This window comes from Cryptomeria japonica, chromosome 11 (assembly GCF_030272615.1).
Source record: "Cryptomeria japonica chromosome 11, Sugi_1.0, whole genome shotgun sequence".
In the NCBI taxonomy this organism is placed as follows: domain Eukaryota; kingdom Viridiplantae; phylum Streptophyta; class Pinopsida; order Cupressales; family Cupressaceae; genus Cryptomeria; species Cryptomeria japonica.
Genome location: NC_081415.1, coordinates 721,131,757 through 721,143,498, shown reverse-complemented (window position 1 = coordinate 721,143,498; position 11,742 = coordinate 721,131,757). Strand labels below are relative to the sequence as shown.

The 11,742-nt window shown below is 39.2% G+C and overlaps 1 protein-coding gene across 1 annotated transcript; it reads left to right on the top strand.

The window, feature by feature from the left end:
* The first annotated feature begins 7,092 nt into the window (after positions 1–7,092).
* LOC131860417 (uncharacterized) lies at positions 7,093–7,659 on the top strand. Its single transcript, XM_059214830.1, has one exon. It carries the CDS (start codon positions 7,093–7,095, stop codon positions 7,657–7,659), a length of 567 nt encoding a protein of 188 aa, XP_059070813.1.
* Positions 7,660–11,742: the final 4,083 nt, after the last annotated feature.

Sequence of the window (11,742 nt, the reverse complement as noted above, 5' to 3'; positions counted from 1 at the left end):
TCTAAGTGGAGGGACCCACCATTTATCTATAAAAAAGATGGACTCTGATATTTGTTTGTGCTTTGAGAAGCGTGAGATGTCCTTTGTTGGAGAGATATCTAGCAAATGTTGGTCGGTTATTCTGAGATCAGAAGATGATCTGGTCATTCATGCAACCAAGAGGATTATAGGCAATGAGATTATATACATAGAGCATAGGAACGAGTCAATAGTGACATCCCTACGGGATTTGCAACAATATTACTCACAATGGGAGAAGATAAGGCAATCACAATCTCACTATGCAGGCTAATATTCAAGAAAGAATATCTCATTAATCTGGAAATGGCTATCAAATGTGTGGATAATAAACTATATATACCTTATCTAGAAGATTACATCAAAGTTGTGGAAGCCATAGACAAGGAAGAAGCACTCAATATAGAGTTTAAGAGGCCTATTCTCAGCAGCAAAGATCATAAACTATGCCGACAACGACAATCAAAGATAACAAGGAGTATTGCACTCCTTAAACAATGGCTTGGTGTGGTAGAAGAGCCAGAAGGTGATTGGTGAGTAAGTTATATGGTAGAGGAGGGTTGGACCCCATTCCAAGCTGGTAATCCCAGTGACATGGAGGCTGAGGAAGCACAGGCCTCTTGCATGGAAGTCGTAGATGATAAGGATGAATAATAAATTTTCATAACACAGTTTTGTTTGTAGTATACTGATATAACTACTCAAAAACACAGGGATGTAGGATCTATAGATAGTATAAGGCACATATAGAACTATTTATGAAAGCAATTTAATATTAGGATGGCTTAGAAATATATAACTCTATTATAGCATAGATAATGAAGGGTAAGGATACTTACTTGATGGTATTTACAAGACATATATATACTAAAATAAGTGAAGTTTAGAATCTGGATTGTTCTTTGAGTCAGGCATATACTCTTATGTTGGCTCTCTATTATTAGCTTCTTAGACATGAATGAACAGGCTCAACCTGAGGACACCCGCATTCATTCATTTGCAAAATGCAGTAACAGGAAGTACTCTCAAAACTCTTGCATATTGGTTTAATTCAGCATTTGCATTTAGACATTTCTAAGATCATAATATTAAGGTAATATTATGAACTACATGATAGATGGGTTGTGTTATTATCAGTCTCTTGATGACCAGTGTTTATGCCTATATTATTATTGTAGCCTGGGTAATCTTTCATAATATAACCAACAATATGATCCTGATGCTGACTTAATATGAGAGAATCCTAGGCTATAATAACAATAGTGGAAAGTATAACAAAAGTATGCAGAGATAATACCAGTTCTTCTTCTTTTGCACTAATACCTTATGAAGTGGTTTGCGCCAGGATTGTCTTGTGAATCTATTTTGCAGGTAAAGCAGAAGGCAAAAAATATGGTGAAAGTGACAACTGTTCACAAGGAAGTCTGGTGAAAGAAAGTTAGCACATGGAAAATTACAGATACTACATGTGAAGGACTTTTTGTATGCCTAGGATGAAGAGATTGTAAAGGAGTGTATGTAACTCAATAAATGATGTATAATTTTAAATACTAGCTACTGACTGGACCTGTGGTCTCAGGCAAGGCTGGAGGTTTTCTCCTCTCCGCTATTTCCTACCAGCGCCCGCACTGAGCGGAGAATGTAATTTTATTTATTAATAAAATATAGCTTCAACCTTTTACCAGAAAAAAAAAGAAACTTATTAAACAAATTGAATTTAATTTAATTTTAAAAAAAATAATTACATTTAATTAAATAAATTTAATAAAGCTTTAGTTATTAGAACATTCAAGGGAGGTGAGATGGCGGCACTAGACGATAGCAGGAGCAGCGTTGGCGAACATAACACGGTCACCAATCTGAGGTATTTTGGCTCCCAGTCCACGAAGGTTGGTTCCTGGAGCGATGAAGCAGACATTGCTTTTCCCATTAAGACTGGTAGAATGCAAGCCATCTAGGAACCGGATAAAGCGGGGATAATAGATAGGTTTTAGGGCTCCAAATATTCCAATCCGCAGTTAAACCATGGAAATCCCTACTCAAGTGGCAATCTGTGCCCTATTGACCTGCACAAGTGGAAGGCGAATGGTTTCAGGTGGAACAACAAAGTCTGGTTCCGCAAGGATAACCATCCTATATCTAAGGGCCCCAGAAACTGGTATCCACTGCCTAAACCTAACACTTCCGATGAGTCCCTTGAGAGAGACAACCCTTATACCAACTCTTTTTTGGCTCCCCTATCTAATCATTGTAATTTCCAAAAATGGAATGGGCACTTCAGGCAAGGAAACTGTAAGGTGGATCAAGAAAGGTTTTGGAGATCTAACTACCATCCAATTAATCAGAATCCTCGACTGAATCTGGAAAGATGCCCAGATTTATGGAGAGCAGGCTCTCTCTCTCAACGGCTCCATTTTCATAAAACGGTAAGTAAAACCTCAAGACCCACTATCTTTTTGGATGAGAATAAAATTAATTTTTCTCAATCAAATTTGCTTGAGTCTTGCCTTTTTATCAAGTGGGGTGGTGGAAAGCGGGTTAAGGACAACTTTGAATCTTAGTGTAGAGCACAGTGGGGAAATGATATTAATATTAATATTATCTTGATTGATTTCTATATGATTGAATTTATGAACAATAAGGAGCAATGGCAAGATAAAAGCAAAGGTCCATATATCCTCGATGGCATTGAAGTTCACATCATCGATTGGCAGCCCAATTTCAATCCCCAGACATATGTCTTGTCAGATAGCAAGGTCTGGATAAGACTGTATAATTGTCCCTTGGATTATTGGCACATTGATGTCATTAAGGACATATGCAAAAACCTTGGTACCTTTGTATCGGCTGATGATATCTTGGAAGATAAACTATGGGGAAGCTTTCTCAGAATTTGTATTAGCACAAATCAAATCAACAAGATCCCTGACGAAGTCAGAATTATTGGGGCTGGAAAGATTTGGATTCAAAAGATTGATAGGGAAGATCAACTGCATATTTTTCCTAAATTCTTCTCCTTGGATCATTCTGGTATTAGTTGTGATGTCTTGGCTACGATACAATGAAATTATTCATGTATGCAACCTCCCATTGAGGATAAACTGCAACCGAAACCTCTCATTACCGATGACTCTAGGGATGCCCTTTGCAACGATACTCTTGAGAAGGAGAATGTTACGCTAATGGAGGTAACCCCTTTGATCATAGTCCCCCCCTCCTCTGGTCAAAATGAGAGCCAACAAGATCTTCTCACACTGTTGGAGAAGACCAAATCCCTACAAGCAGACATTGAATCCAAGATTGTGGACTCTCTTCCACCCTCCCCCTTTGTGCCTAGGAATCAATTGGCAATTGAGGATGGAAATCCACCCTCTTAGGATATGGAGAATGACACTTTAGGGGTGTTGGGAGGGAAGACTGGCTCTCAGATAAGTATTGAACTAGAAGATGGCGAAATTGAAACCTCCTCCTCGGAGGGGGAGGAGGACTTTGAACCTGACTCAGAGCTTATAATGGAGGGTTCCTTAAAAGGTTTTGGAAAATCAGATTTGACTATTGATAAACCAAATTTTAAACCAAAAGGTGTGTGGGGGCACAAGTCCAAAAAAGTCATGCTAGCAGTAGCTGGTGCTTCCTGTGCTCAAACCAAACTTGATTTAGGGAAGGGAATTGCCCTTCCCTAGGAGTCATGAGACTCTTATCTTGGAACGTTGGGGCATCAATTCCCCTGACAAATGGTGCTTGATTAAGCGCCAGATTGATGACACCAAAGGAGATATTTGGCTACTATAGGAAACTAAATGGAGCAAGGCTAAGATTGAAACCAAAATGAGAGTTTGGAAACAGTGGAATGGGTCTTTTAGGCAATCGGATGGAGCTTCCAGTGGCTTGGGAATTATTTGGAACCCCATGAATGTTAAGATCTCACTTGTAGGAGAAGATAAGTATTGGTAACATTTCTTGGTCACTATTCTTGGATGAAATGAGAACTTCAATCTCTTCAATGTGTATGGACCTTCTTTTGCTGGTGATAAGCGAGCTCTCTGGGATCTCCTATCCTTTAAGCTACACAATATTACCGATGGTAGTTGTGTGGTAGTTGGGGATTTTAATGCGATCCTTTCTGGCATTGAGAAAAGTGGGGGTATTTAGAGGACTAGTACGTCCCAAAAAGACTTCTTGGACTTTGTTGAGAAGAATCATCTCTTAGACATTGTTCCAAAAAATGGAATTTTCACACGGATGAACCGGAGATTGGGCTTCACTAATATTGCTGAACGGCTTGACCGATTCCTTGTTTTTGGTGATTGGCTAGGCTAAAATATAGCCTTAGAATCATCAATTTTATCACTCACTGGATGAGATCACTACCCGATATGTCTGGAGGTCACCTTGGCTCAAGTGGAGGGAGGCACTCTGTTCCGGTTTGAGAAAATGTGGCTCAGAATGGCTGAACTACATGATCTTATAGCGGCTTGGTGGAATGAGCCGATATTTAGGAATCATTCGAGACTTCTCATTCTCAATAAAAAAACTCAAGTATATTAAGGTTAAGATCAAGGAATAGAATAATAACCACTTCAAGAATATTCATATGGAGAAATTAAGAATTAAGGCTGAACTAACAGATTTAACCAACTCTGTTACGTCTTCAGGAATGACTAAGGAGTTATTCATCAAAGAAAATTCTCTCAAATCCGACCTAAATGAAATCCTTAGATGTGAGGAAATCCACTGGTGGCAAAAATCAAGGGAGTTATGGTTAAAGGAAGGAGATAAAAATACCAAATTCTTCCACTGGTCAGCCATTGCCAATCGTAAAAGAAACAAAATATCAGAGATTATGAGATCGGATGGTGTCACTGTCAAGAATTACGAGGACATTGTACAGGGAGCTGTAAGTTTCTTTGACTCTCTACTGAATGGTGACCGTTAGGTCGATCATGAAGCAAGAGCCATAATTCTGAACTCAAATCCATCCACCATTTCTACTAATCAAAATACAGCTCTTTGTATGCCCATTTCTATTGATGAAGTAAGGAAAACCACCCTCCAGTTGAAACCGGATAAGACTCCTGGCCTAGATAGCTTCCCTGCCGCATTCTTCCATCATTACTAGGCTATCATTACTCGAGATTTATACCTTGATGTAGAAGAATCAAGAAAGAAGATGACTATGTTAGGGGCCATCAATCACACCTTTTTTACTCTAATTCCGAAGAAGCAGAACCCACAACAGATGAGTGATTTTAGGCCTATCGCTCTATGCAATACTGTATATAAGATTGTAACAAAGATCATAGCTAATAGATTGAAGCCCCTCTTGATGCACATCATATCAGAGGAACAAAATGGGTTTGCCCTTGGAAGATCCATTGTAGAAGGTATCATTGTTGCTCATGAAACACTCCACACAGCCAGGAAAACCAAGGACTCCTGTATGATTTTAAAACTGGACATCCTGAAAGCTTATGACATGGTGGACAAGGATTTCTTATTTGATGTTCTCAATAAATTTGGCTTCTACAAGGAATGGCTCACTTGGGTCATGAGTTATCTCTCTTCCCCCAAATTCTCAGTTTTGGTCAATGGTTCATCCCATAGTTCCTTCTCTTTGACAAGAGGTATTAGACAAGGTGATCCATTATCACCCTTTCTGTTTATCATAATGGTTGAAGCCTTCGATCGATCCATAAGAGCTCTCCAGCAAGATGGTTGTTGGGTTGGAGTTAATGTGGCAACATGGGTTGAAAAAATGACTCATCTTCAGTTTGCTGATGACACCATTCTTTTTGGATCGGCCTGTAGGCGGGAAGCCAGATCAATCAAAACTTGCCTTGATGACTACTATTTGACTTCTAGTTAGAAAATCAACTGGCACAAATCTGAAGTGTTTTTCCTCAACACTCCGCTCAAATTGCAAAAGATATTATCAAGGATTCTCAATCTCAGAGTTGCTAATTTCCCAGGGAAATTTCTTGGTACCCCGCTCTTCATTGGTAGTAATAGAGTTCACTATTGGAAGCACCTCATTAATAAGTGTAAATCCAAGCTTGCAACTTGGAAAGGCAAGTGGTTATCTTCTGTTGGGAAACTCACTATGATAAAGTCGGTCCTTTCAGCGCTACTGATTTTTTCCATGGCTTGCCTACGATTACCTGTGGCGGTTGAAGATGAATTGATTTCTCTAATGAGAAATTTCCTTTGGAATGGGTCAGATGATAAAGGTAAATTTCCCTTGATAGCTTGGAAAAAGATCTGTCAACCAAAAATGGCAGGTGGTGCCGGTATTTGCCAAATATCAATTATAAATTTAGCAATGGGTGTTAAACTGGTTTGGGAAATCTACAGCAGTGGGAAGAAAAATGGGCAAGGCTCCTGAAACATAAATATATGGACTCCCTAGAACCTAAGAGGATTCTGACTATAAACAACCCTCCTAGGGGTTCGGCCATTTGGAATTTCATTTTGGACAGCAGGGAAATCATAAGCGATCAGGTTACCTGGGAGGTCAGGAATGGCAGGGATGCCTCCTTTTGGTTTGATTCTTGGTCGAGTGAAGCTGCTCTATGTCACATCCCCTCTCGACATCCTGTTATGGAGGAAATTTGTCACCTCTGGGGGCATAAGTGATTATGGTTATTCGATCCTAGAAAATGGTATTTCTAAATAGAAATGGAACTCCTTGGACGAGCTGGACTTGGATTAGTTTCAGAAGGACTTATTTACTGACATTCTCAACAAAAGGATTATTTTCCCTTCCCTTGATAAGGATATTATTAGGTGGTATGGCTCCTCTGATGTAAAATACAAGGTATGCTTTGGCTACAAGCTGAAAGAAGTGGCTATAGACAAAAAGACTGGCCTGTTAATCTATTTTGGCATCAACACCTCCTTCCCAAAGTGGGTTCCTTTGCCTGGTTGGCCTACTAGAGGAGAATCTTAACCCAAGAAAGGCTCCATTCAATGGGTATCAATGGACCCAGTAGATGTCCTTTATGTCTAGATCGGGAAGAGACTCTTGATCATCTTCTTCTCCATTGCAATTTCTCCAGTCATTGTTGGTGGTATTTCATGGAAAAACTGAGATTATTCGGCCCCTTCCCAGCAGGGTTGAACAATTGGTTTTTGCACTGGCCTAAATCGGTAGGAAAGGCGGTTTTTTCTGATTTGCTCTTCATCCTCCCATCACTTCTGATTTGGGAAATTTGGAAAGAAAGGAATCGCAGAATCTTCCAGGGTAAAGATATGGGCCCTCAGTCTCTTTGTGCGAAAATTGAGAACCACCTAACTGAGCCCCTGAATGTGGCGGCCCAATCCAAAACACTTAAGAAAAAATTGTTCATGGATTGGGATTGTAAGATTAAGATGGCTCTTCCAAACCTACTCATCCCTCCGATTTTTGGTCTGGGCTCTCCGGTGGATCAGACCAATCCAAGAGCGGGGGTGATTTGGGATGCACCAGTGGTTGGGTGGAGAAAGGTAAACTTTGATGGTGCTTCTGCAAGCAATCCGGGCCAAAGTGGTATTGGTTGCATCCTGAGGGACTCTGATGGTCTCTGTATAAAAGAAATCTCTGAAAAGATTGGAGTGGCTACTAATAATGAAGTGGAATTTAGAGCGGCATTTAGAGGTCTTTAGCTAGGGAAGGAGCTCTGGGTGTAGAAAATTCATTTGGAGGGTGACTCATTAAATGTCATTAACACAATCCGCTGCAATAGCACCCCTTGTTGGCACCTTAACCGGTGGCTTCAACCGATCCTGGTGTTGCTAGCTTCCTTTGATGAATTCCAGGTTAGCCATATCTACAGAGAAGGTAATGGTGAAGCTGATAGACTTTCTCAATTGGCTATAACCGTCAGTGACCCCCCCTGAAGATCCATCGATGATGTTTCCTGTTGGGCTAATTGGCATGCTCTCCTCACTCAGGTTGGGTCCTTTGAAATATGGCGTGTACCGGTGGGTCTCCTGGGAGGTACGCACTCTCCATTTCTATCTGCCCCCTCCAGTTCTGGAGCAAACCGATGCTCTATTCCCCAGTAGTCGTGACTCCCCCTCTCCACCTTTGGTCTTGGTTTTGGTGGAAAGATTGACTGGCTGCCTTGTTAACCAAAAAAGGTGTCCTCTTATCATCGTGATGTGATGCACTGCCTGCACTATTGATTAGTGCCAGCTTTTGGCTCATGACTATTTACTACAAGTGTACTTGAGTATCCAGTTATGATTGTATCCTTCAAGATTTGTTTATGATCACTTGATGCTTAAAGTCGGTCGACATCAAGTTGAGGAGGTTTGGAGTAGATGGTTAGTTGAATATCGGCTGCTTACGCGTGTGGGCATTTATTGGAGATGTAGGTGCAGAGTGTCGTATTCTCTGGTTCGACTCCTTGCTATTTAACAAAGGAATACCCCTTCTTTCCACCATATTTTTCTTTCCTCTCTTGGTAACTTGGTATGGAGACCCCAATCCTCCTCGAAGCTACTTGTCGACAGATGGCTTTCCTAGGCAAAATCACAGACAGGCATCTACAAGAGGTCCTTTTCTCTCGACATTCTCTCATTCTCCACAACTTAAAGAGGATCCTGGGAAAGGAATTTCTTCTGGCTTACCACAAGTACAAAGCCAATGTTGATAACTACCTTTTTCTTGCAATATTAATCTTCATGGGGACTAGTAAGCAACAAGCAAAACTGCTAACCCAGATGATGTTCAAGCACCACCTATTGGGAGAAATAGATGTTGTATTGGACAATATTGATGCCAATCTCAGAATTTCGCTTCCCCAAAACTTCTATATGTCACTTAGCAACGGAGTGGAGGTGAAGAATCTCGTGATTGTTAATTCTCTGGATTTTGTATCCTTCCAAGCAACTTGGCCCGTCATCTCCAGGAACATTGAGTTCCTTTTGAAAGCGACTGGTATACAAAGCGGTTTCACGTCAAATTGGAGGGCAATTTTTCTCTGTGGTGAAGATTAACGGTGACTGATGACCTTAGGATCCTTGAGAATGGTGATCTGGTGGATGGAAACGACTGGGGGTTTGGGCTGGGTGAAGCATAGTATCCAAACGACTAGTGACTCCCTAAGGAGAAGGCATAATCGACAGCTCATTTGAATTGTGGCCCTGAATGTCCCATTGTCTTAGATGCGGCCAATGCGCTCGTGGATGATGCTTCTGATGACTCTCTGTGACTCTGGTTGACTCTAAGCCCTATGGTCTCTTTGCCTTTTGAGATTGTTTGTTTTTGTCTTATGACCTCTACAACTTTAAGAGGTCTCTAAGAGGTCGGTATATTGTTGTCCTCATCCAGTCTTGCGTTGATCTCTCTTTTATACGGATTAGAGCTATGGTAGGGGGTTTTCTTCCTAATTCTTTCCCCCTACCGCTCTTATTGAATCAGGCCTTGTATTCTCCTTCTTTTTTAATACAAGGGTGCTGCCCCTTTGCAACTATTTACTTATTAAAAAAAATAAAATAAAGCTTTAGTTATTTATTTAAATTAAACTTGATTAATAATCAATAATAATACTTATTTAATTACATTAAAATAAAAAAATATTATTACAAACACTTAATTAAATTAAATTCAATCGAATTCATTAGATTAGAATAAATTAAAATAAATAAATTTAATTACATTCTATTAAATTAACTATACTTGATTAAATTGTATTGTATTAAATAAATTAAATTAAACTTTATTAAAGAAATGAAATTTAAAATAATTAAATAAATTAAACTAAACAAATTAAACTTTATTAAATAAATTCAATTCAACATAATTAAATAACTCAAGTTTAATGTAATTAAATATATATATATATATATTGGTATAACCTTAATATTAAATTAAATTCAATAAATGAATTTATTAATAATTATTAATTTAAATAATATTAAAAATAGTTTAATTAATTCATTGAAATTAAATTTAATTAAATAAAACTAAAATAATTCAAACTTAAATAATAATATTTAACTAAAATAACAAAAACTTAAAAAATTCAATGGACCTAAAATTTTTTATTTACATGAAACTTAATTACTTAAACTAAATTAAACTTAAATACTTAAAATCAATTAAATTTAATTATTTGAATGAATTACAACTTTATTAAATAAATTAAATTAAACATAATTAATTTAGTTAAATTAAAATTTATGAAATAAATTCAATTAAACTTAATTAAATAACTTAAGTTTTATGTAATTAAATATTTTAATTTTATTTATATTTTTTAAATTTAATTAAATAAATTTAATAAAGCTTTAGTTATTTATTTAAATTAAACTCAATTAATAATCAATAATAATACTTATATAATTATTATACTCTCAAGAAGGGGGCATCTCTCATTAAGGAGGGACTCTTTTGGATCTGCAGGAGGGGGGAAGAGGTCCTTTTCTGGAACGACTCTTGGGATGGGTACCCCCCATCCTTGTCGAGTTTCCTAATCTTGGGAACCTTAGCCAGAGATTTTTGGAGGCAGGGTCGTCAAGGGTGAGTGACTTCAAGGCTGTTTACCGGTGTGTGCGGCTGGAGTTGGAAAGGTGGAAGGCTCCTAGTGAGTGGTCGGTTGTTGGGATGGAGGAAGAGTGTGCTGAGTTGCAAGACATCCTGGCGAGTAGACACTGTAGTGCCCTCAAGGGTAGGGATGGATTTGCCTGGTCTCCGAATCCTAAGGGAATATTTACTGTGGCTAGTGGGTACAGGGAACTCTTGAACCAAAGATTGGAGGGAAGAGAGGTGCACTGGTGGAAACAGGTTTGGAACAATTTTTCTGGGCCGAAGTGCAACTTCTTCACTTGGACTTTGACCTTGAACATATGCCTAACTTGGGATAATATTCACAAGCGGGGATTCTTGGGGCCTTCTATTTGTGCTTTGTGTAGTAATGGGGAGGAAGACTCCTCACATCTGTTCTTCAGATGCCCCTTCTCTATGCTTATTTGACACTACTGGTGGGGGGTGTGGAAGAGTCTGTGTGTTCACACCGACTCTTTGGTGGAATTTTGGAGTAGTTTGGGCAGACCCCCTATCTTGTCCTCCTTCCTCCAAATGTTTGGTATATTGGGCCCATCTTCATACTTTGGCAGATTTGGCTGGAGAGGAACAAAAGGATCTTTCATGAGGCCAGACTATTAGTGTAGCAAGTGTGGAATAGAACCATGGTTATGATTTGGGAGACAGTGGAAGCTAAATGTGAGGTGAATTTTCCTTTGCATAGAGATGAGGTGGATATTGTGAGTAGGTTGGGCTGGCATGAGTTGTCTCTGGCCTCTGCTTGTGTCAGAAGAGGTAGATGTGCTATGAAGAAGGTCCAAAGGGTGGGAAAGTGGAGACCCCCTCAGGATGAGATTATCAAGATTAACAACGATGACTCCTCTAGGGGTAACCCAGGCCCTGCAGGGGTTGGTGGGGTGGGTAGGAACTATATGGGAGAGGCAGTTTTCTTCTTTTCGATGCATAAAGGGAGACATTCCAATAATTATATGGAGGGACTTGCTATTCTCTATGCCCTGAAGCAGGCTTGGGAGTTGGGTAGTAGGAAGGTTATTTGTGAGTCGGATTCACAAATTATTGTTAATTTGTTGACTAAGCAGAAGGTGAGTGGGATTAACTGGTAGCTGGCAGGGATTGTTCATCAGATTCTTCAGATTAGTTCTTTAATGAAGCATGTGTCCTTCATCCACATTCCTTGTGAATGAAATAGAGTAGCT